This window comes from Ursus arctos, unplaced genomic scaffold (assembly GCF_023065955.2).
Source record: "Ursus arctos isolate Adak ecotype North America unplaced genomic scaffold, UrsArc2.0 scaffold_9, whole genome shotgun sequence".
Classification (NCBI taxonomy): Eukaryota; Metazoa; Chordata; class Mammalia; order Carnivora; family Ursidae; genus Ursus; species Ursus arctos.
In genome coordinates, this window is record NW_026623111.1 from 66,724,387 (window position 1) to 66,750,954 (window position 26,568).

The 26,568-nt window shown below is 38.0% G+C and overlaps 1 protein-coding gene across 2 annotated transcripts in view; it reads left to right on the forward strand.

Annotated features, from left to right (window-relative positions):
* ARHGAP24 (Rho GTPase activating protein 24) overlaps positions 1-26,568 on the forward strand; it is a 484,560-nt gene that overhangs the window by 210,587 nt on the left and 247,405 nt on the right. For both annotated transcript variants that reach the window (XM_044388111.3, XM_026509803.4), the window contains exon 3: positions 10,826-10,913. In XM_044388111.3, the coding sequence (XP_044244046.2) occupies positions 10,826-10,913 (88 nt within the window). The remainder of the gene's footprint in view (positions 1-10,825; positions 10,914-26,568) is intronic.

Sequence of the window (26,568 nt, forward strand, 5' to 3'; positions counted from 1 at the left end):
TATATCTGTAGAGAGCTAAGGTACAAATTCTCTGATAGATATAAATTATTTTATTTTTATGGCTACATAATGCTCCATTAGGCAGATATATCATAGTTTATTAAATCAAATTTTCATTAATGAACACCTGAGTCATTTCCAGTTCTGCTCTTTGTAATGCAAATAACCTTGCAAATATGTCATTTCTTATCTTTCTGAGTGTGATAAATATCACCAAAGTACCTTCTTTAAGAATTTTACTATTTTTCCCTCCTACCACCTCCTACCATGAGAGTGTGGCTTTTTTTTTGGGGGGGGGATAAGATTTTATTATGAGAGTGAGTTAGAGAGCATGAACAGGGGGAAGGGAATGGGCAGGGGAGAGGGAGAAGCAGACTCCCCACTGAGCAGGGAGCCCCCAGCAGGGCTTGATCCCAGGACCCTGAGATCATAACCCAGGACCCTGAGATCATAACCTACTGAGCCACCCAGGTGCCCTGAGACTGCTGCTTTCTTTACCAATAGAAAATGTTGTCAAACCTTTGTAATTTTGCAAAAACATATTATCTTTACACAAGTAAATATTACACTGCATATGCAATTTCAGCACCAAATTTAGGGATCGTATTGAATATAATTGACAGTAGTTCAAAGAAGTAGAGGAAAGCCAAGAGAAGTAGGTGTACCATAAGTCAAAGGAGATAATTTTTTTTATTTGTGTCAAAAGCAAGTGATTAAGTCCTAGGTTGCCCTCTTCCTGCTAAAGACATTTTTCTTCCAATTAAACTTTCCAATTTTAAAATTTAAATATATGGAAAGTTATTTAACTATAGAACAATTATACTTGGATGTTTAAAAAATTAGCAAAATCTTTGTATTCAGCATTTCAATTTATTTTGGGACCATAGGTTTACCTATTTTACAGTTTCTTGCATGGTCGAACCACATTTTTTCCACTTTATTTTTATTTTTGGTTATTTTTTTAAGATTTTATTTATTTATTTGAAAGAGAGAGAGCACGTACACAAGCTGGGTGGGGCAGGCAAAAGGAGAGAGAGAAGCAGGCTCCCCACTGAGCAGGGAGCCCTTCTTAGCGCTCAATCCCAGGATCCCAGGATCATGACCTGAGCTGAAGGCAGACACTTAACTGACTGAGCCACTCAGGCACCCTCCACTTTATTTTTAAATACACAAAGTGTTTATTAGTTATTTAAAATAAAAGGTTAAATGGGACTATTTTAATTATCATCAATTTTCTTGTTCATTGAAAGTGGCTTATTAGACCCTTTTTTTAGGGGTTCCAGATTTTCTCATAATAGATATTATATAGCTATATTTTTGCTCTTCATATTTCTGTTTCATAATGAGACATAAGCTCCAGAAGAATTCTTTTTTCCTTTTTCTCCTACTGCCATAGACCTCACTTGAAACCTTCGGCATTTGCCACCTTCGAACAGCTGACATTTCTTTTTCTGGTTGAGAAATAATAAACGTTATAAATGGTATATGTTGTTGGACATAAAATACAAAGTCAAGGTACCAGTAATTAATTGAGAGGGGTTAGCAATTAAACTCAGTCCTCTCCAAATAAAGACTCTTAACCTTGCCACAGATATTCTGTTCTGGGGCTCCAGAAACGTGAAGGTGACATTAAGCCGTTCCTCGTATTGAGAGTAGAGGGTGGGGTAAGGAGGGATTTTCTTCGGCTACCGTCTAATTTCAGTACATTGTACACTGTGGACTCGCCCCCAAAATCACTGGCTCGTTAAAAGCTAGTCATCACTTACCGACACTTGAGAATTAGCAGTGGACTTCTTTTACCTCAACTTTTTACGGCCCTTCACAAGGGATCATTGAAATACAAATACATTCGTTTCCTTAGACTTCTACAACAAATCCCCACAAATTTGATGGCTTAAAACAACAGAAATTTATTCTCTCACAGTTCTGGAATCAAAAAGTTTGAAATCAAGGTGTGTAGGCAGGGCCAGTCTTCTTTCAGAGGCTCTAGGAGCAAACTCTTCCAGCATCTGGTGACTGTCCTCATTTCTTGGCTTGTGACTCTGTCATTTCAGTCTTTGCGTCTGTTTCCGCATCTGCCCCTGCATGATTATCATATCTACTTTTTTTTTTCAATATTTCTTTATTTGAGGAAGGGGGAGGGTGTTCAGAGGGAGAGGCAGTAAGAATCTCAAGCCCACGCCACCCTGAGCCCGGAGCAGGGAGCTCTAGGTGGGGCTCGATCTCATGACCCCGGGATCAGGACCTGAGCAGAAATCAAGAGTCCAACGCTCAACTGACTGCACCACCCAGGCACACCATATCTGCGTTTTATAAGGATATTTGTGATTGGATTTAAGGCCCACCCAGATAATCCAGGATAATTCTCTGTCAGGATTCCTAACTTAATTACATCTACAGAGACCCTTTTTTCTGGTAAGATTACATTTACAGGTTCCAGGAATTAGGACCTGCTATCTTTGGGTGGCCATTATTCAGAGTACTATACTATATTTAGACGTGGACTTGAACTGTCTTCCACAGTCCTTACTGCAAAGCAGAAATTTAACCTTGAGATTCCAAATGCCCCATCCAACCCTGCCTTCTGCTGTCATTTTTCTTTGTTTTAAAAATATACTTGTATTTTTTTTCTGGGTATGCAAGTTAAATGTGCTGTTTTTAAAATCATTTAAAAAATAGGAAAAACTTAGCAAAATAAAAATCATCTATGACCTGAATAGTCAAAGATAACCACTATTAAACATCTCCACTTTTTTCCCTAAGCATTTAGCATTCTCAGCACATGGTATGTACTACATATATAGTTGATGAAAAAACAAGCAAGTGAACTAATACTTTGCATAGTAGCTTTCGATCGTATAAAGGACGTGGAGCTTGAACTTCAGGGTCAGGCTGCATCTCTGCACTTCACCAGCTGCATGCTACTCAATCTATTTATGCCTCAACATCCCTGCTGTGAAATGGACAGTTAGAATTGTACCTCCACATGGAGTTTTTTTTTTAGAAGATTACAATGTAGAGCAGAGGCTTGGCACGTAAGTCTCAGCAGATATTAGCTGTAAGACTCAAGATGGAAAAAGGGGTTCTACTCCAAAGGCAGTAATTGTTGGGGGATGGATTTTGTGTCAACATTTGGATTTTTTTTCTTCCAATTATAGTCTTTCAAAAAGGGCATGGAACACCATAAGAAAATTAGTGAGATATTTCGGCTGAACTCTGGATGACCGTGGTATTGGAAAGGGATTCATGTACTTGATAAGCATGAGGACGGTCATTTCTAAGGTCGCTACCAATATTGAGAGTGTGATTATAGAATTTTGAATTTTGAATGATAATGTCTTCCTTTCCCCATATTCTTTATCTGTTTTCCTCCTGTTGCGAAGGAATTTCTCCATTTGCCAATACATCAAAAACATGTAGACAAATAGGAGGGATCTAAATGTAGCTAGACCGGTAATGGCCACGTCCCCAGGGTGAATGTTCATGCAGGAGGACTCCTTTGGATTTATGTACTTCTGTCCAGAGGGGTGTTCACTTGGGTCCTTGTGTCTGAGAAGAAAGGGTTAAAAGAATTATATCAAAATATATTACATATTTCTCTCCATCACATTAATGCACAATTAATTAGTCTCCTAGGATCTGAACATGTGTAATAATATTATGCAAATGCTGCTTTAAATGAAAATGAACCCAGAATGACAATGCTTCTCAAGTGCTAAATCTGCAGTTAATATAAAGTAGCAACATAAGACATCTATATAGAGAATTTATTTCTGTTTATTCAGTAATTATAAAATAGTCTCATGCTATTATGTTTGTCACAGTTAATTTAAATAATAGTTTGGAAATATTACATCTATTACTTCGAGGGAAAACAGTACATTCTACAATGCGCCCAGTTTTGTGAATACTGCATTCTTTTCTCTATAAGGCAAATTATAGCCATGCTTAGGTCAGTGTTCCCCAAAGAGTTTCCACATCAAAATGACTTTGGTAGATTCTAAAATGTATGGATTTGCAAGTCTCCCCTTCACTTCCCTCCCAGCGGCATTCCAGGAATTGGTGTAACTAATTTCAGAGGCTAAAAAGAAACTTAAGAACTCTTTATAAAACTTCTTCAACCTGCTTTAAGTAGCAGTAATTGATTAGAAATAGAAACATAAATTGGGTCACTAATCAAAGAGAAAGCCCTTCAAGCAGCTTGTATTCATTTATTCATTCATTTTTTTGTTCAAATAGGTATTAGGGATTTACTATGTCAGGCCCTTTGCTTCCCTGAGCTTCATTTCTTCATCTATAAAATGAGAAATACCTACATCACGAAGTCATTGAGCAAATGACTGATATAAATAGCGTACATATTGGTTTAGCAAACTAATAGGTAAGAAATGTCAGCAATCATCATTATCAATATCATTATGCTGTGTCATCTACTATTATGATTGTTAATTAGAGGTTTGTTTTGGTTAGTCTAGCCTTACAAACGATAGTAAAAAAATGACTTAAAAGGTTTTTTTAAATTAGTTTACATCCCTGTTTACTCGATTGGATAATACTAGCAGATACATACATTGAACCTTTACTGGAGCTCTCTCATTATCTGGGGATTTGCAAAATATGGGCCGAAAATATCTTTGAGGCTTCTGGGATATAGAAAGATTTTTTTTATATTAAAAGCAGCTAAAAAAAGAGTATGTATCAGGCATTTTTCTACAAGGTACCCATAGTAGCTCAGAGTGACTTTATGAAGTAGGTTCTATTTTTAATCCCATTTTAAGAATGTAGAACTTGAGGAAAAGGGAGGATAACGGTCTTGCCTGAAGTCATATGGCTAATTGGTGGTAGAGTGGGAACCTGAAACTAAGCAGATTAACTGCAGAGCAGATTTACCTAACCAGAAACTTCATTGTCATTGGTAGATTGTTAATATGGCCAGAGTGCTTCTGGGTACAATTTTATATCTTTTTTTTTTTCAATTTTCAACCTTCGCTGAGTGATCCTAAGATTCAGGAGTGCAAAGACATTATTGGAATTTCTCACCATGATATCCTTTGTGCCTAGGAGAGGGCCTGTCATATGCCAAGTGTTGTTGAATAAATATCTGTTGAATGACTTAATGAAATTACTTGCTACAAAGGAAAAAAAATCAAATCAATCTATGTTACGCTAAAAAAAACCTGTTGAGTAATAATTATTTCCCCTTGATGTCATTTTTCAACCTCTGTCTAGTTGCATTAAAAACACATACATATTGTTAAGCTGAGGCTTTGCCTTGTCCCTTGTGATGTTCATAATCGTTGTCAGTACTGAAAAAAATCCTTCTTATTGTGTTCATAGAAACTAACAAAGGTACTGCACATGCATACATTTTTTTTTTCAATCCAAGTTCTAGAGAATAAGATTACTACGCTTATTTTCAACATCATCTTGCTTTTACCCAATATCTTGTGGTTTTGGCTCAGTGATTTGATAGTAACTAGAGATGAGCTTCTTTTTTAATAGCAATTTAGGCTGAAAATGAGACACTATTATCGTTTTGAACTATGTTTCTTTTGCCAACTCTTAGCTCTCAAACTATAAAAGATTTTGTTTAACATATTACCTCATTTTGAAGTTTTAAAGATTCTTAAGGAAAAGATATTTCCTATAACGGGTAAAAATAAGCATAATTCCATTCTGATTATGCTGATTAGTTATTGACATGTAATTATTGCCACATGTACTGAACTTCCATCAAAAACGTTACATCTCCTTCTTATACTCAAGCCTCTTCTCCATGATCCTCCAAAATTTCCAGTGAAGCATATTGAACATTGTGGGGTCATATGCCATTTCTTAGAAAACTCAGAGCACTTGCACCCTATTTTGTCACTCAAGATCCCAGCAAGAAATTGATGGCTCCACTTTAAAAGGGGTAATTGTAGACCGTATGATAAGGAAACCATTTATAAAGTGTTGGAATGGTTCATAGAAACCCACAGATAGGGAAAACATCCTGGGCCCGTTGGCTCCACTTGAACCAGGAGAAGCCTGCACATTTAGGAGATGTGGACTAAGGTATCCAATGCAAATAGGGCCAAATTTCTGGCTAGCATGGAGGAGGGCAGTCTGTCTCCCTTGTGCTACGACCTCTCAAAACCAACCTGAAGTCAGAGGTCAAGAGAGCCTGGTTTATGAAATTTATAGAGATTAGTCTCCTGAGGTACAGAATAGAGTGATGGGTGGAAAGAAGACAGAGGGAGGAGCCAACAGAGAGCATCCAGCCCAACTACGATTGAACAGAAAATTAAAGAATAACACAGAGTTTTGGCTCAAGTACATGGGCTTATTGGAGCTTAATTCTTCTTTATTCCCCATTTCAAATAAGAGGCACCACCTTCCTTCTAGATCTACAGAAGAGAAAAACTGAAGTCATCTTGGACTCATCCTTTGTTATTCCCTACTGTTTTAACTCTGTCCAGTTTCCTTTGTATTTCCAAAAATTGTCTCTCCAGTAATGCATCTCTGGGGCATATTTATGCCATTTCTGCTGCCAGCACCTTTTTGTAAGTCTTGACGTTGCCATCTCTGACCAATTAATTGCTTCATGGTAACAAGCTTCTAAGAGGCTGGTATTCCTAACTCTCCATCTGCTTTGCTCTGGAGCCCGCTTGTGTTCTCGGTTGTTACAGATGGCAAGTGCAGCAGCCTCTGCCCCGGGTTAGACTTTCCACGGGTGTCCTCAACATCACTGACGGTCTTTACTTCCTAATTATTCCTCCATGTGAAAATTCCCTTATTCTTACGTGCTCTGCGTGTATGGCCCTAATTACTGCTTTTGCTGATGCGATCTCCTCCATTTTGGAAGATTACCCCTAGCTCGCTAAATCTTAAAATCTAATCTTCCTTTAAAAGCCATTTTTTTCATATTACCTTTCTTAACTAATCAGACTGCTCTAATGACGCTCTCTTCTTAAACTTTTATTTTATCTGTTTGCTTTTCTACATACTCGTAGGTATTTATTTCTTGTATAGTCACGTATTATGTTATTCTTATACTGAGAGTAAAGAGTTTATTTCTTTCATGCACTTCACATCATCTGAAATAGTTTTAGAAATAATATCTGTCATATGGTAGTGTCTCAATAAACTACTCCTCGGTCAGATAGGGCACTTTTATTTTACTTGCTCATTAGTTGTTTGTTTCCTTAGCTAATTTAGAGCAGCTCTGGAAAGAATTAACCAAACCCATATAAACAGTGCATACTTTTTGACTACTGATTTCTCGCTTAGGGATTTGTCCTACAGAATAAGTTAAGGAGGAGCTCAAAGATTTAGCTTCACGGATATTCATGAAAATGTTCTTTATAATAACATTTACAAAAAACCGTAATTGCTTTACAACAGAGGATGTGAAAGTATGTCTATTCAAACAAGCACTATACTATTTAGCTTTAAAAAATGATGTTGGTAATTAAATTGGCATAATAACAATAACATGATTTTTAAGTTTGGAAGCAGATAATAAATTAGGCTTTATTTTGATTGTTTTTTGTAAAAGTCACAGATGTTAATACACATACATACATAAATATATACAAATATGGCTAATATTAATTATCTATGGCAGTGGGTAAATTACAGATTTTTTAAATTTATCTGCATTTTCTAACAATATAAAATTACAGAATGCTTTGAAAATAACTATAACAATTAAGACTCGTCTCTCAGTTATAGACTTTCACTATATGGTTTCTATACAAGCTGATAAGTCAGCTGTTTCAATTAAATAACTTTATTTTACTTACTGAATGACTTAAAGAATTAACCAGTGCAAATGTTCTTCAATTACAATATATCCTGCCCTAACCACTGTCTACTGATATTTAAACTATTATGCTGACATCACAATTTATTTGGAAAACAGACAAAATATAAAATCTGTAAGATGTCAAATTTGAAAATGAAAATAAAAATTTCAGCCAGAAGTAGCGATTTCACATGTTTGAAAAAGACAACAAAGGATAGCATACTTTGTCTTTTAATAACCAAGTGAGGTGTTTTGGGATTTCATGAAGGAGAATGGCTCTTGCAGGAGAATTATTTGTGCAGGAGAATGGCTTAAATTAAACTTATACAATATACGTACAGCTTAAGATCCTAAGTAGAGCCTGAAGGCATAGAACTAAACAGGAGCCATACATTCCCACATACAAGCATACAAGCGTGCATGTACGCATAAATGAATATTGTATCTGTCTAGAAGGTGAGATGCTGTGTTCTAACACTCAGCTAAACCACAAATTTAATGACTTCACAAAATCATTTCACTAAGTAAAATAAACTCTTAATTGAAGCAACTGATTTTATCATTTTCTATGGAAACCATTATAGATTCAACCTGTAGAGAAAAAAAGATCTTAATTATGATGAATATTTTCAAAGTATTTAGTAATTTAAAAAAAAATTATTGAAAAGTACCAGCAAACAAAATGGGATCCACAGGCCAGAGACTCTAGATATGATAAGAAGTAGGAAAGTCTACTTCCTGGAGGAGGAAAATAAAGGCAGAATCTCCACCCCTTCATCTTGTAAGCAGGGACGGAGAGGGGGACGTCTAACCTATAAGGCCTTGGGCGTTAGTTAGGGAGCGTTATGCCTTCTCACTCTGAGCCTAGAAGTGGACGAAGTTGATGACTATAATTTTCTGTGCCAAACCAGGTAGGATGAAAATTGAGTACAATATTACTTGAGCTAAATATTGCTTCAAACTGGAAGAACTGGAGGGTAAAATATGGTTCACAGTAACACAGGCTTTTAAATCCAGCATGCTTGGTTTTGAATTTTGGCTTTACTGCACTCACAGTACTTACTCAACAATTTTTAGCATTAACCTTATGGCCGGCAAAATACTAGGCATTGGCGGTAAATTAGGGAGCAAAACACATATTATCCTTGCTCCCTTTCAGTTTAATGATGGAGATAGACATTAATCAAATAATTTTACAAATAACATAATTGCATAAAATGGTCAATCAATGCAGGAAAATTTTCTGGAAGCTGTGCAAGTGTATTTTGGATGTTCAATTAGTGGTTATAAAATAATCCAGGAAACAATGTAGTTCTAAGGTAGACGGGAGTATGATACTATTGAATAGAATTTATGATACTATTTATTTATTTACCAGCTTGATTATAGAAAGTGATAGAAAACATCAAAAGCAAAGAGTAGAAAAAGGAGCTTATAGGCCAGAACTTTATCCTAGGACAAATGAAAGGCTTTGAAGATTTTTAAGCAAGAAAATTGCAGGGTGAAATTTCTGTTTCTAAAGATACTTTGACCCATTAAGGGAAAAAGTGGATTGAAGGATTTTTGGGTATTATGGAGAATTCAGTGAATTTGAAACATACCAGACCACAAGGGTGCCTGGGTAGCTCAGTCAGTTAAGCGTTTGCCTTCAGCTCAGGTCATGATCTTGGGGTCCTGGGATTGAGCCCCATGTCGGGCTCCCTGCTCATCAGGAGTCTGCTTCTCCCTCTGCCCCTCCCCCCGCTTGTGGTCTCTCTAAATAAAATCTTAACACACACACACACACACACACACACACACACACACCGTACCAGACAGCAGACAACATTCACTTGAACTAGGGAGTGGTGGTAGTAGAGATATACTAGAGATGATGACTCCTACATTTCTGGCTTTTGCAACTGTTTAGAAGAAGACGGCAGTCACAAAGCTAGGGAATACATAAACAGGACCAAAAATAATTGCATTTAAATTGACTACATTTAGTTTAAGATGCTTTTGAGATATCCAGATGGAAATTCAAATAGGTTCTTGGATATAAAGGTCTGAAGCTCAGGGAGCCCTGAGTTAGAAATAGTAATCGGATGTTCACTGGTTTATAGTTGGTTATTGAAGTCATGGGCATGAATGAGATAGCTCTGAGAGAAAATAAAGTCAGAAGAGAAGGAATCATTGGATACATCTTTGAAACACTTTAATATTTAAAGGACACTTGGAGCCAGCAAAAGAGACTCAACAGAAAACTAAGAAAAAAAAACCTGTACAAAACTTAGAAACCAAGGAAAGAAGGTGTTTCAAGAAAGAGTGGTTAATAGTGCTGAATGTTCCTGGAAAGTCATAATTTATTGAAGATTGAAAATTTTCAAGCACGCAGCTTGTGAAAATCATGCAGTTAGAATTGTGGTGCACAAACCAGGCTGCAGTGGGTCCATGTAAGGAAATAGATTCAATGTGCCCAGCTCTTGACTAGGCAAGGGAAAAAATGATGATAACTGGAGGGGGAGGGGGAGTCAAAGTAATATCTTTTAATAGGATAAAATTTTAAGTGTGTCTCAGTACTAATGGGAATAACACACTGAAGAGAGAAATCTAGCAGAAAAGAGAAGTAATAATTAAGAGAAGGCTCTGGTAACATTGGCTAAGTTATTTATATCTCTGCTTTGGTTTTCACAGCTGTAAAATGGGGAAAATAATACCTACCTTATAAGACTATTCTAACAAATAATCTGATGTTGATAGAATGCTCAGTAAAAATTTTGGCACACAGAATGCATTTAATAAATCGGTGCTTAAAATGAACTCAGCACCTAATCCAGTGTCTTACACACATTAGGTGGTCAACAAATACTTATTAAATGTTGAATGAATATGATTCTGTTACATGACTTTTGATTAGATGGGAATATAAATGAGTCTGATGTGTATTACTGTATACCGGGTTACAGATACAACTTGGATATTCACCGATGATGGTGATGATGATATTCAGTATTTGCCTTCTGATGATGTTGATGTTTGGGGCATTTGTGTTCACAGGGTACTATTTTTCTGCCTGGAAATAAAGTCCTTGAGCATCCCTGCAATGAAGAGAGTCCAGGAAAATTCCTTTTTGAAGTAGTTCCAGGTAAGATAGTTTTCTGGTTTGATTAAGTTATTGCCATTCCATGTTGGTAAAAGTGAAGACACACAACCTTTATTCTCTTTGAGTTGTAGCTAAGAACATTAATTTGAAATTTGGTTAGTATTTACACAGGTTTGTACTCCAGTACAAATGATCGCATGTGCACACACACATACACACACACAGTACACACTTGGCCACTTGACTATTGGATGTCCATTTGTCCATGAGACTCCAGAGTTGACCAGAGGTCATGACACAACATTTATAGGGGACTATGGAGACAAAATGAGTTTTGCAGTGCTCTTGTGATAGGAAATTTGGCAGGTGTTACAGGTGGAATGCGTTGCCCAGCTGATTCACTGTCATATTTCTTCACAAATTGCATCTTAAAGGAGCCTTTGCTCTAAAAAAAACAAAACGAAAATCCCCATTCAGTGACTAACCAAGCATTGCAGTTCTGTACCTCAGCTTTTCTCCCAACCAACCACTTCCACATGTTTGGCTTATAGCATTGAGGATATCTCTCCCAAGCCATGAGATCCTGCAGTTAAATTTCTTCAACATCTGTTCATTTTTTTCTAGTCATCTGCATCCTTCTTTCTCAGAGTACCTGATCGCTTCTTAGATGTTTGATACATTCAACAACAACTTCTTTTTCAAGACCATGATCTACTTCTTTGATCAGTTCTTTAGCCCTCCCTTAAACCTTGATGTAAGAAAAAGTGTTAGGAATGTGGTTTTCACAGCATTGGCTCTGGTTAACCCAGTTCATGTGATACTGACACTGATTTAATCACAGTCTAGGGTGTGTGAATTTATTTGGGTGACTAATATGTAATGCATATCAATAATGCTGGCACGAAGGTCATCAATAAAACGATTTTCCCTGGATTTATAAATGCTGGGAATCTGAAACGTGGAAGCATATTTTCCTCCCCTCACGGGAAACAGCTGTAGCACTGAGTTCATCTGGCTCATGATGGAATCCATGACTAAATGTTAATTAATGCAGCTGAAGTGCAGAAAGGTTAGTCAGATGCATTGTGTTATTTGTTTTCCCCCGGGGAGAGCACATTGTCAGAAACCTGAATCTTGTTTGCCTTATTAAAATCTTTTTATACTTACTTTTTAGTGGAATACCCTGTATAGAACCAAATTCCAGATGTTGCAAAGTCTTTGAAGTATCACTAGAGGAAATTTCTTTCCCTATTTATTTGCAACATTAGTGCCTATTGGCTTTTAAGTGAACATGGTATTAAACTGATGGCTTTGACTCCTTATCTCCAATAATACGAAAGGTCTGCTTTTCCATTCTGTCTATTGAATGTGCAGAGATTTCATCTTTGGGTGAAGGTGTTCTGATATAACATAGATGGATATTGTCAAGATTGTTCTAGAGAGAACTGTGTCTTCAAGCCCAGGAAGTCTCAAAACTTCCCCTCTAAGATTGCTGCTCTAGGTTACGTGTTTCACGTGCAGGGCATATGCCATAATGGCCTTGGATGAGCAAAGCCTACATTTCAGACTGTGCGATGTGAAATCTGAAGGTTGTCCTTTCAAAAAAAGATTTCTTCAAGGAAATTTAGGTTTGCTGCAGTAATTACAGAAATAAACATATTATGCTCATAGCTCATTTGAAAAGATGCTTCCCGAATCATTAATACAATATGTAGTAGCTTCTAAATTAGGTTTTATAGTTCTGAATTATTTTAAGGAGTGACAAGAGAATTGTGCCGAATGATTCTTTAAAGAGGGAGTTGGGAAAACACTATGGCAACCTTGAGAATGCAGTGTTTGTGCCATTATTCGTGGTCATGGGGGCTTTATTTCTGTGCACCTCACATTAAGAGGGAATTTCCAGACAAATGCTTCTGTACTTGTATGAAAATGTGCAGATCTGTATCACATGATTTTTAACCAATTTTTGCAAAATTAGGATTACTAACTACACGTGATTTATCTTTGCATATGAGAATGATAAGATGGTGTTTTCTAATTATTCCAATTGTGGGGACTCTGGTAAGTTGCAAGAGTGTTTTCATTTTCCAGAAAGTGTGGGAAACAGGAAGGACTGTAGCAATGTGGTCAGTGCCTTGGACAGAAGCTTCTGCAATCCTGCCTGGCAGAAGATCCTTAGAACACATATTGATTCTATATTGGCTTTCTCTGTGGAATTCTCTCAATCACCACTTTTGAAAATCCATCCTATGAATGATGTTTACAGATCCAACATGATTCTGTCTTTATGTACAAATACCTCAAGCCCAACTGCCCAAGGTATATCAATGGATAGGATTAAATCCTTTAATTTCACATGCCTGTAATTATTTCCAGCAAAACTAACCAAAGCCTCCCAAAAGCTCTGCCAAATATTCTAGTACCTGTATATGCACACATATTTTTGTGTGAGTGTGTGTGTGTGTCTATATATATAAACACAGTTTATCAGTATATGTGCTATATATCTTTATAATTCTTTATATTATAGGATATTATAGTATATAATTCTTTATAATTTATATATATATGTGGAATATATATATATATATATATATATATATATATATATATATCCTGTGTAGAAAGGAGTTTTTGTTTTGTCATTTTCGTTTTGTTTTAATCTGAAATGTCCTCTGAAATTAAGTAATAGTCATGTGTAAATAATACGAAAAGATTTTTCAATAGAATTGAAAGTCTCAAATCTTCGTATATTAATTAAATTTGTATATTATTTTTCAAAGCAGGTTTTACAGTTTTGTAAAAAAAATCTACCTGAAAACAAATCTGTCACAATTTAGGGTTAATTTCTTTTAAACCTGCTATTATTCCATGAAATGAATTGTCTCTAAATAATGCCATGATTGATAGTATTTCACTCCAGCTTTTTTCTATTCCTCTACTCGTTATTCAAAATGGAGATTTTAGCCAAATTGGCAAATTTGAAGACTTTGCTGTCAGGCATGCCAAATTTTAGACTGGAGTGATTTTATGGCCAAGTGCTAAGCTTTTGGGAAATGTGGTTGAGAAAGGAATGTTGGCAGGATTTAATGTATAGTACTTGAAGTAAGAAAATGCAGTCAGTCTCTTTGCTTCTCAAAATGTGTTCTGGGCAAATTTTCCTTAATGCTGTTTAAAAAAAGAATAAACAGAATAATTAATGGATGATGATGTCTTAACTTTCTTTGAAGAATAGTCTGTCAGAAGGAGAAGACATAGTGATTCAGAGACACAGGCAGGCAAAAGGAGACAAGGAAGTGGGTACTCCGTAAGAGGCGGGAGCCACCTCTTCCTTCTCATCATGGTGTCTCTAACACCTGGTACAGTATAATGCAAGGTGCTGAATAAATACTTACTGAAGTGTACATGTTTACCAGGGTTACAGAGGACTCGCAATCCTGTGAAATGGTTTTACTGGTGGCAATAGCTTCTCCCAACTTGGCAATGATGAAGTCTTATTTCCTGCTGTGTAAGATCTTTACATCCCCTTGGTGCAGCAAAGACCTCTTTGTAGCGCTAGTGGCTGATGTGGAGGGAAATTCTTCACGTCCTCAGTCCTATTTCTCTGCCCTCCTTTCTGATAATGCCACCAAGGGAACGATGGAAGAAGGTACAAGTGTGCCTACACAAAAGCTATTGCTGGGGTTAGCCCTTCAACACTGACTGGTTTATCCCTTTCCCAAGGTTGACTCGCTCATAGAGTACATTTGTGGATTATTCAGCATCCCTAAAATGGGAAATCAGCTTCACATGGTAGAATTTTCCACATTAGGCATGGTCCTGTTAGATGGGATACCATCAGAAGGGCTCAAGGCCAGCCGCTTTCTTTGTGCTCATTCATCTACCAGGAAACTCATGTACCCTGGTCTGCCAAGGAGGGATAATACAGGCTCTTTGACTATTGCAGCCTCCCTCAACGCTGTCATCTTGCCCCTTTCTCCATGAAGCATGAGCTTCAGACCCCACAGATTGAATGGCTTGCCAAACTTCATGTGAGTCCGCAACTTGGAGAAGGTGTGACAGTTATAACACACTTCAGAATTTACCAGAAACTCTCCTGTGCTTTCCCAATTTGTTCTGATGGCTGAGAAAATTTCTTTTCTTCCCCTTCAAAAACTAGGGTTTATCTTGAAAATTCTTCTCCAGGAGGCACTTTCTCTGTCCTACTCTTCCTCTTGTTATAGTCAGAGGCAGGGAAATGGGGTTTGGATTTCTTCTTGGAAATGCATTCTCTCTAAGCCTTGCAGGGATGTGGTTAGGTACGACTTCCATTGTGGTTTTCAACTTAGAATGAAGGTTTTTAGCAGTTTTTTTCTTCAGATTTTGATCTTAATAGCAATTCCAGGATAATGGCAAGACAACTTTTTATCTATATTTATCTGTGCTCTTAGATTGGATTCTAGAGAAGCACACTTCGATGGAGAGTGATGTTGAAAGGTGTATTGGGGATTGAAAAAGATATATGCACCCCTATGTTTATTGCAGCATTGTTTAGAATAGCCAAGATGTGGAAGCAGCCCAAGTGTCATTTTATATATATACAAATATATGTATATATTAGCCATAAAAAATAATGAAATAGCCATTTGTAACAACATGGGTGGATCTAGAATGTATAATGCTAAGTGAAACAAGTCAGAGAAAGACAAATACCATATGATTCCCCTCATATGTGGAATTTGAGAAACCAAACAAATGAACAAAGAAAAAAAGAGACAAACAAAAAAACCATACTCTTAAATACAGAGAAGAAAGTGGTTGCCAGAGGGGAGGTGGATGGGGGAATGGGTGAAATAGGTGAAGGGGGTTAAGAATGCACTTATCTTGATGAGCACTGGGTCATGTATAAAATTGTTGAATCGTCACATACTTGAAATTAATATAACAGTGTATGTTAATTATACTGGAGATGATAGATAGATGATAGATATTTTTTAAACCATGTATTGGGGAATGCTCTCTGGAGATATTTCATCTGTGACAAGCAAGGAAAGCAGAATCAGGCAGAAGAAGCTGGCCCACAACACCATTGCAAATGCGATGCCCCTTAGAACTGCTCTAAACTGAGGAACCAGACCTTGTTTCTTGGCATCAGCTGGTTCAGTTGTTGAAGGGGGAAGGGGAGACAGATACACTCAGGTGAAGCAGCTTCCTGTTGCAATGGAGAGCAATTTCCATGAAGGCTTCTGTGAGTCATCAGCACCCAACATACCAGCTTCTGGGATCTAGACAGAGCAGTACCGTATCCATGATAGTAGCTATAGCTTTATTTCTATCTAGCTTTCTGTATGCCAAGCAATGTTCCTGGCTTTCCACATGTATCAATTAATTTGATCCTTCTCACATCTCCAGGAGGCCAGCTCTGTTACCTCCATTTCCAGATAAAGAAACCGAGGCCCAGTGAAGTAATTCGATCAAGGTCAAATAGCTAACACTACCAGTGAATGCATATGTGTGTGTGTGGTGTGTGTGTGTGTGTGTGTGTGTGTGTATGTGTGACTTATTTACCTTTACAAAGGTTAAGTTCCAGAAAATCAAAATGAAGTTATATATTACGTTCTGGCTTAAAAATATGAGATATTAGAGGCTGGAGCCTGATTTCTGAAATATGAGCACGTAAGTTTTTTATTATTATTAATGGAAATAGATATATTTGTATTAAGAGTTTTGGCACTGGAAGTGAGAGTGGGCATTTTCATTTATTTCAATTATTCATATGTTGAAGGCTATCATAAAAATAGGACTAGATAAAGGTACCCACTTATAGTTCTTTTGATTGTATGTTCTAAGGTCACAACTATACTGTCATGAAAAACTGGGGAGAAAAACTCACTTGCCTGCAATAGCCTTACTTATATGTGATTAACTGTACCAAAGAAGGAATGTGTATCTGTAATTTTTTCCTACGGAAGACTGTAACATGCTGGGACTCAGCATTCTTCATTATGGAACTCACTTTGCTAAATTGTCTCAGCTTCTTCACGAACTCCCTCCACACTCTCGCCAAGTTTTCACTCACTGTCTAGCCACCAGCAAGCACATTTAATATTACTCATATGTTGGGAAGCAGTACACCGACCTGCATAGGTATTATCCAGGGGAGGACTCATTATGATTGTCAAGGGCAATTACCAATATTCCAGACCCTCAAAGCTCCATCTCGGCCCAGTGCCCAAATCAATCATAACCAGAACTGGGAGGTTTTCTTAGCCTCTTCCCTCCTCCAGGGGAAGAAAAGAGGTAAACACAGAAGAAAGGGGGATGAGAGATGAAGAGACAGCTATGGAAATGAAAAAAAAAAAAAAAGGAGAAATTTTGAAGGGTAATCCGAAGTGATTTTCATCTGCCTGGAAATGAAATTAAGGCCTTCAGAAAAGGTGTCATCTATCCTGCCGTTAGCTGTGACTATGCTAATTATTTCCAGTACCCTCTGACAATTGCATATCACTTCTGTAAATTTCAGGGATTTTATGAGCTAAGTGAAAAGTGAGGGAGCATGGGTACTTAGACAAATCAATAACTGCATCTTTTTGTCAGAAAAATGTAAATACCTATCAAAATTGCAAATAATGGGGGGGGGGGTTCAAAGATTCCCTGAAGCCCAATTGTGGACTCTAGATTAAGATCCATAGCTTAAATTTGGGGTCCAGAGACTTTGTTATTTTCTAATTATCAATCTATCATTTTTCTCCATATTTAGCTATTTATCTCTATGTTCCTAGGCCTCTATCTATTTCATCCATATACATGCATGCATAAATGTGACAAAAATTTTTTTCTACTATTTGTAATCACATTGTATATGGTTAATCAGTTTTTACCTTTATCTCCCTGCTCTAGTTCTTTTTTTCTCCTGGTTCTATGATTGTGTAACTCTCCAGACCTGTTTCATGCATTTACAAAAGAACTCTTCGTAGGTAGACTATTTCATGGGTCTGGAGACTGTATAATTTTTAACTTACCAAAACTGGAACCTATTCAGATGGTCAGTGCAGCTGCACTGTAGAATAAGGCCTCTGAGGAATAGATTATTCTGAGAGATAGTCCTGGGTGTCTCTGAGAAAGAAAAAAAGCTTGACCAGTTTTTGAGTTTTGAGATAATTATTTGAACACCAGCAATGATAGTTTATATAACATCCATGTCTGTATTCGCAGTTCCTCCTAGGATGAATAAAGTCTTTGGTTATATTAATTTGCTGGTATTTAAAAATGTAAGCCAGTATTCGATGTCTATTTTCTGTGAAAATACGGAGATATTTTAATAGTGTTCTAGCATAAAAGGCATAAAAGTTGGTCATCTTCTTGATCATTAGTTAAATATGCTGCTAAGGCATTTAATTTTACCACTCTCTTTATCCTAACTTCTTTCCCCCTCTTTTGTGTTAGCGCTGTAAGTTAAAATCCATGCAATTATATTTGCTACCCAAAGGCAACTAGGACAATCTCTTTTTTTTGTCTGCCTAAGTCTGTAGGCAGCCTTGAAGCTTGTATTATTTTTTTTCTTAGTTAATGTGTGGAAATCATTTCGAGAATGTGAGTAGGAGTTGTTTATGGTATGAAAACATAATTCTATATACACAAGTAATTCTGAACATGAATTAAATAAATGCATTCAAAATCAGCATGTTTTTGCTACTATGTATTCTTTTCTTTTAAAAAAAGTGGGATTTTTGCTTCAAAATTCCCTTCCTACTTAAAATGCCTTAAAATATACATTTGAAAGAGGCTATTAACAGGATACAAAGGGCATTTTAAAATGTGGGTAATCCCTTGCAATGCTGGTGACTGCCATGTCAACCGGAAGGCATTTGGCACATTTGTGAAACCATTTGGAGTGTGATCTTTGGATCACTCTTAGGAAGAGTGTCTGTTGGGGAGTGCTCTTTCCCAGGGTTGGTACCCATGTTCATCCATCCCCATTTAATTCTAGGATCCATTCTATATGCCAGAATAGGGTCAGCGAACACTTTCTGGAAAGGACCAGAGAATCGATATTTTAGGTTTTGCAGGCCATATATTCTCTATTATAACTACTCAACTCTGCCATTACAGCATAAACAAATAGGTATTGACTGTGTTCCAGTAGAACTTTATTAATGGACACCCAAGTTTTGCATTCTATATAACTTTCAAATATCAAGAAGTACTATTTTTCCTTCGATTTTTTCCAACCACTTAAAAACACAAAAAATAGATAGTAGGCCAGATTTGGTTCATGGGCTGGAGCTTTTAGACCCCTGTAGCTAGATAAAAAAAGCAAGCCTATGAAAAGGAGGCTGAAGATACTAATATAAATCACTAATCCCCACTGGTGCCACCGGAGCCAGAATTAGAACTCTGAGACAGCCTGTCTCCCCAGGCCGTAGCATCACCCACAGCCTCAAAATCATGATTCGGGAGTTGTTTGCCAACAGTTTTATTTAGAAGCTTCGTCTTTTAATACTACCTTTTTTTTTCCCCAATCATGATGAATCTAAAAACTTTTAGTGACCAAACTGAAATTCTCTATTTAAACTCTGTCTTAGCTCATTTAGAACTCCAGATTCTGCTCAGAGCTAAACTCTGTTATGTGACTTTTTAAGAAGTGAATACCATTAACGGGAGGTTGGGTATGCCTAGCATGAAAACAGCAACAACAACAACCACCACCCATGTTTTGTTTAGTCCATACAAGTTCAGGGAGCTATAAGTATTCTGAAATGGAAGCGTCCCTTGTAAGATCAAATAAGCTCCAAGTGTCTTCTAAACTCACCGTTTCACAGTGTACGCCAGCATCTTAAAAATTTAAGTTTCTGACAGAAAATGACACTTTGTTTATGGGTGAACTAATGAGCTCGTTTTCTCAGAGGGGTAGTTTATTTTTCTTACTACTCATTTATTAATATCTCTCTACCCCTAACCCACCAGGTTTTTTAACATCAGCAATGAGAAACACTGCTGTCATATTTACAGCTAAGGTTTACTGAAGTAGGAGTCTGGCCCTGTACTAATGCATGCCAGGCTTTATATACAAGGGCTTGTTTAAGATGTGACCACACTTGTGATTGATGCCGTTCTCCTCCCTGATGAGCAGTGGTACACATTCACTTTTCTTTTCTTTTCTTTTTTTCCTTTTCTTTTCTTTTCTTTTCTTTTCTTTTCTTTTCTTTCCTTTCCTTTCCTTTCCTTTCTTTTTCTTTCTTTTTTTTTATTATGTTATGTTAGTCACCATACAGTACATCCTTAGTTTTTGATGTAGTGTTCCATGATTCATTGCATATAACACCCAATACTCATTACAACATGTGCCCTCCTTAATACCCACCACCGGGCTAACCCATCCCCCCACCCTCTCCCCTCTGAAACCCTCAGTTTGTTTCCCGGAGTCCATAGTCTCTCATGGTTTGTCTTCCCCTCTGATTTCCCCCTCTTCATTTCCCCCTTCCTTCTCCTACCATCCTCCATGCTATTCCTCATGTTCCACATATAAGTGAAACCTTTTGATAATTGTCTTTCTCTGCTTGAGTTATTTCACTTAACATAATCCCCTCCAGTTCCATCCATGCGGATGCAAATGGTGGGTATTCATCATTTCTGATGGTTGACTAATATTGCATTGTATATATGGACCACATCTTTGCACAAGCCAGGCTTCCCACTCATCTGAGGCCACCAAACCACCACGTGCTACAGCTTTCTTATACCAGTAAGAATAAGAGTATGGGTAGGTTCCTGTCTAGATCCCACAGAGACCAAATATCTAAGAGTTAAGAGAAATAAAGAGGACAAAGGAAGAAATGAGATTAAAGGTTTAAAAGTCAGTGCGCCCTGCATTTTCTTCCTATGCCCTGGGGACTCACATTTCGTATATTGCCTGTATTCTGTTTCTTCCCCATTAGAGTTGAAGCCCTTGAATTCTGTCCCTCATGCCTAGCAGAGTGGCTGTCATCGAGGATATGCTCAGCAAGTGTCTGCTCAGTTAATAAATACACTAGGCTTTGGTTTTATTATCTATGGAATGATTGCACTGGATGAATCAAAATTTTAAAAGCCTGTAGCTCTGAATTATTGAACTTGATCAGAGCTTTCTCTCTACACTGATGGAGACTGGAGACCAGAGAAATTCATGAATTTCACAGACTGTACTCTTTAAAAACGCAGTCTGCTTAGGCTCATCCTTCAGTCCTTCATTAGCACGAAAACCAATAGCGTCTTTTAGTACCTCGGTGTCAGCGGCTGTTCATTAACGAGTTACTTGCTGGCATAAATGTGATTTTCTCCCTCATTTTTTCTTTGTGGCATTGTTTTAATTATGCATTCACGGGCCATGTGTGTTTACCTGTCTTTTTTATCCAATAATTGAAAAGGGCTTTGCAATCCAGGCATGCTAAGGGAATAGTGAAGTGCTAAACAAGACTCAGGGGCTGTTACTGTGAAAACAGAGCTTCTCCAAGGCGGTTGGTTGTTCTTCTGTAGTAGAGGCTCTTTGAGTGTGTCCGAGGGAGTTGGTGGCCAGTTATCAGAACAGCTGATACGTTAGAAATGATATGGGAAGGAGGAAGAGAAATCAGACTTCAAGGAAAAGGAATGGAGCCGAAGGACAACCAATGTGCCGCACAACAGCTGCTAATTAGGGGTGGGAACTAAGCTTGCAGCGAGGATAACACTGGCATATCGCTGTGCCTGTGCCCGCGCTCAGCGAACCACGGAAGGCTTTTCATTTTTGTCTTCTTTTCTTTTTTCTTTTCTTCTCTTTGCTTTTCTTTTCTCTTTTCTTTTTTCTTCTCTTCTCTTCTCTCTTCTCTTCTTTCTCTTTCCTCTCCTCTCCTCTCACTCCTTCTCTCCCTCCTCCCTCCTCCTTCTCCCCTTCCTCTCCCTTCCTCCTCTCCCTGCTCCCCCCGCCCCCGTCCTCCTCTCCCTCCATCTCTTCCCCCCTCCTTTCCTTCTTCTTAATTGAAAACTGAGCTAAAGTGGTTCTGAATGTTTCAAAAAGTGAAATCTCAAGAATCCTCTGCAGCCCAAGCATGCGCCCTTGGGCCTGTTGGACTTTCTGGCTTTGAAACAAGTGTTATCTTTGTCTTTTCTTTATTTGCCCTGCTCCTCATTCAAATGCTGCCTTTCTTAAAAATTGTTCTTCTTTACAAGCCCCATTACATCAGGCCTAGAAAGGCCCAGATGGCAATCCTGAGAGGTCCTGGATCCTGCAGAAATATATGGTCCAACCTGCTGACATCCCTACACCCTAGATAAGAAAACTGGCAACTTAACGGGAGAACCACCTAAGAGTTATAAGACCCCAGTTCATTCCAGGCACTTTGCTAATGGTTTTGCTCAATACCAAACTATTTGCTTTCGGTGTATGGGAATAGAGAATGTGTAGAAACTGTCCTGTTTCACAGTTATCTAGGAAGAGGGATACTGAAGACGGGAGGGCTGGGAAGTGATGGTGAGAAGGACAGCAGTGGGGGCCATCCTGGAAGCCAGCGTAGGAAGAGGATAGAGGTGTAGACATCTCTGTCAGACACAACCAGAATCAGTTCCCAGCTCAGGCACAACCCGGATTAGTCTCCAGCTCCGCCTCTGGAGCTGGCTGCTTAGGCTCTCTAAACCAGTTTGCTCGCAGGAAATGCGATAAAAGAATGCTCCCTCATGAGGTTGTGGTGATGATGGGAGGAGCTAAGAGTGAAGAACACTTTGCCCTCTGCCTGGTCTGAGTGAGGTTCACTAAAAAGGAGCAGTGTTTTGGAACAATTGTCTGCAGAGGGCCACAAGTAAGATCTGGCTTGGATACTGAATTGTCTCAGATGGGATCCTAAATGCAGCAGAAATGTAGGAAGCGACAAGTCAATGTGGACTAGAGTAATCAAGGAAGTCTTCCCGTAGGCAGTGAGTCTGCAGCTGGAATTTAAAGAAACTGCAGGATTTTGATTAGATGACGATGGGGTTAAGAATTTCAGGCTGAAGAAATACTGGCAAAGCATGAAGGAAGCTCTGCGACCAGAAAGGGGTACTACTGGAGTAGGAAGGGGGGATGAGCCAGGGACGCACAGTGTGATTCATGTGTGTGTCCTACTGATCCAGGCTGTCCTGGAGAGCTAGCCATTTGGCCATTTCCTTTCCAGCACCAATTTGAAGGAGCCCCGGTTCTTAGGGAACTTGACAGCATTCAGACACCAGGCTGTCCTTACACGTGCGTTCAGCTAATTTTGTGAAAATATACCACTCAGCGCTAATCAAATGCTTATATTTCAAACATCAGAGTAATAAACCTAAATTTGAACTTTTATATTCATTCAAAGTGCATCAACCAGCTGAGTCTAATAGCCCTCACCAACTTTAGAGGGCAGTCACTAGACAGTTATTATGCAGTGGCATTGCTTTAAGGATCCTCTGACCCCATACAAAAGGGTTTCCCATGAACTCCTACTTGACCAGCATGCTTTTAAAATAGCATTCCGTGCCTATGATAAGAAAGAGGGGTGGGTAGAAAAAGTGCTTTTTAGTTTTCCAGGACTATCTAACAAAGTACCGCAGACTGGGTGGCTTAAGCAACAGAAATTTATTTTCTTACAGTCGTGGATGTCAGAAGTCCAAGATCAAGGCTTTGGCAGGAGTAGGTTTCTTCTGAAGCATCATCCTTTGCCTTAAAGTTGGCTGCGTTCTCCGTGTATCTTCTCAGGGTCTGCCCTCTGCATCCCTCTGTGTCTTAAACTTCCTTCTCCTATAAGGGCAGTAGTCAGTTTGGATTAGGGTCTTCTCTCAGGACTTCATTGTAACTTAATGGCCTCTTTAAGACCCTGTCTCCAAACAGGGTCAGATTGTAAGGTACTAGGACCTGGGACTTCAGCATATGTATTTTGGGGGAATACAACTCAGTCCATAATCAGGTCAAAAAGAAGACAAGACATTGCTGTTCTTCCAGAGACTTCTCTTTTTATGGGGCAAACAGACCTTGCTGTATTTATATCAAGCCACAATACAGAATTCTACTTAATCCTCTCATAAATATTGGAAATCCTGAATGATATAGCAACCAAAGTATTAGCTGAGACAAGTGAAATAGAAATGGAGGCTGTCCAGAGAAAGAACAAATATTTTATATTCAGCTACTCTTTCCTGTAAGTTGTCCTTGAATTTAAAATTCTCCTTAATTTTCCTTCTGCGTTTGTTTTTTAATATTTGGTGTGAAAGAAATAGACTAGACATGTTCCCCTGTGTTGTTATTATCTTTTGTTTTTTAAGTCAGGCTAATTTTTATTTGGGAATAAGTTCCTTTCTAACAGTGGTGTGCTAACACATTAAATACTACTGTGATGTGTCTAGTCACAGGGAGGAAGCCAAAAGGAGTGCTTGATAGATTTTATCCGGTTGTTCAAGTCTCTTGTAGTGAATTACCAACTTGTCACTCAGGGTGTTGAGGAGCAAAGAGTACCCAGACAGGCAATTAAAGCTCCTGGAAAACAATTAGTGCAGGGGCCTGACATAGTGCAGGGCTTATTCCTTCAGCACCAATCACACTGTCTTTCTCATGACTCATTATTTCTGATGTGTCACTTGCTTACAGGAATCACAGGGGAGATAATGATAGATCTGTGCTTAGGGTTACTTGCCTCTAATCTAGGGGCTGTGATGTGTCATAATGGGTTCTTTGAAAGAAATTATTTATTCTGATACGGTTATAACTGATGCAAATCAATTATCATCTGAAGAGTTGATTTATTTTGTATTTTATTTTTGATCAGCCACTCTCTCCCACAGATAACCTATTGCCAGCTTAATTTTATGGAAATCACCCCAATTTCCTGATATCCTATACAGTTGACCTTTGAATAATATGGGGATCAGGGGCACTGACTCCCGTGCAGTCTAAACTCCACATATAACTTTTGACTCCCCCTGAAACTTAACTGTTAATAGCCTACGCTTGACCAAACTTGCTTTACCAATAACATAAACACGTGATTAACACATATTTTGTATGTTATGGGAATATAATAAACTAGAGAAAAGAAAATATTATTAAGAAAATCAGAAAGAAGAGAAAATAAATTTACAGTACTGTATTTATCGAAAAAAAAATTAATGTGTAAGTTGAACCCACACTGTTCAAACCCGCATTGTTCATGGACCAACTATATACAATTACACCTGCCGTTTGGTCCTCTCTCCCTCTATCGTAGTAGAGGAACTATCTCTTTTCCTTCCTAAATCCTGTCCTTCATCTGTCTTAGAATTTCATTCAGTGGAAACTTTTCAAGAACCACAGCCTATTGATTGTACTGTTTCCATCTTGTTTGTAGTTTTGTCTTCCGTATTTATTGTTCCCATAGTCTTAAAGCAGTAGCCTGGGAACTGGCATTTTTATATAAAAAAGTAAATTAATCTCATGCATACTAAAGTTTTAAAAATATGAGCAATCATGTTATTCTCTGATTAAAAAAAAAAAAAACTCAACCAGACTCTTTCCATTATCCATCGGCGTGTATGTTTTGCTGCTTTTTGTGACAAAACTGTTCTAGACTCCATACTACACCATCTTCAATTCCTGTCTTTGCCTCAATCTACTTATGCACCCCCCAGGCTCACCAGACTTTTCTTTATTTATGTCATCGATGGCCTCTACTTTTTCTAAATGTAATGATTGTTTCAGTTCTCATAATAATTGCCCAATCAGATCATTTGGCACATAATCACCTGCTCTTTCTGGATATTTCATTGGGCTTCAAGGTTACCACATTTTCTTGGTTTCCTTCCTACTTCACTGCTCATGGCTTCCGGTCAATTGCTTGTTCCTCCTTAGCTCCTTAATCTCTGGAGGTCTCTTGGTTTCAGTCCCTGGTCCTCTTTGTCCTGGAGAACTGTAGTATTCTCCTAGCTTGTCGCAGACTCTACTCTGTCTCTCCCTCTGTTCTACACATATTTTTTTAAGAGACTATTTTTTAGAGCAGTTTTAGGTTTATGGAGAAATTGTGCAGAAAGTACAGGGAGTTCCCATATATGGAATGTATTTTTGATATTCAAATTTAACCAAGTCATATCCTATTTAAAAAAAAAATCTTATCACAGCCTGCAGGTCCCACATAGACTATCCAGTGTTCCAGTGCGTTTCCTTCTCCCCTTGCTTCCAAACTGTAACCACACTAGCCTTCTTTCAGTTTTTCAAATGCGCCACACTTTAGCTATAGAATCTTTATATATGTTGTTCTTTCTTTTTTAAATGGTTCCTTCCCATCACTCCAAGATTCGTAAGGTAACTCCTACTCATTTCTCAGATAGTATCTCAAGTGTTGCTTCTTCAAAGAGGCCTACATTTGATTCTCCCTCCCAGTCTATATCTTACCCCACTGTTGAAGGTCCATGACCTATACTTCTTTGCATTTTTCTTTTATAAATAATGTCTGTCTCTCTCACAAGAATGTAAGTTCCATGACAGCCAGAACTCTGCTTTTGCTCATCCTATTATTTCTAGCACATTGCAAACTGCCTGACGTGTCATTGTCACTTAATAAATATTTGTGGAAGGAAGGAAGGAAGGAAGGAAGGAAGGAAGGAAGGAAGGAAGGAAGGAAGGAAGGAAGTGAAAGGAAGTAAAGAAAGAAGCATGAGAAAGAAGAGGGGGAGAGAGACATGGGAAGTTTTTGTGATCTAGAAATGGGTAGATTCTGGGGGTGAAAATTAG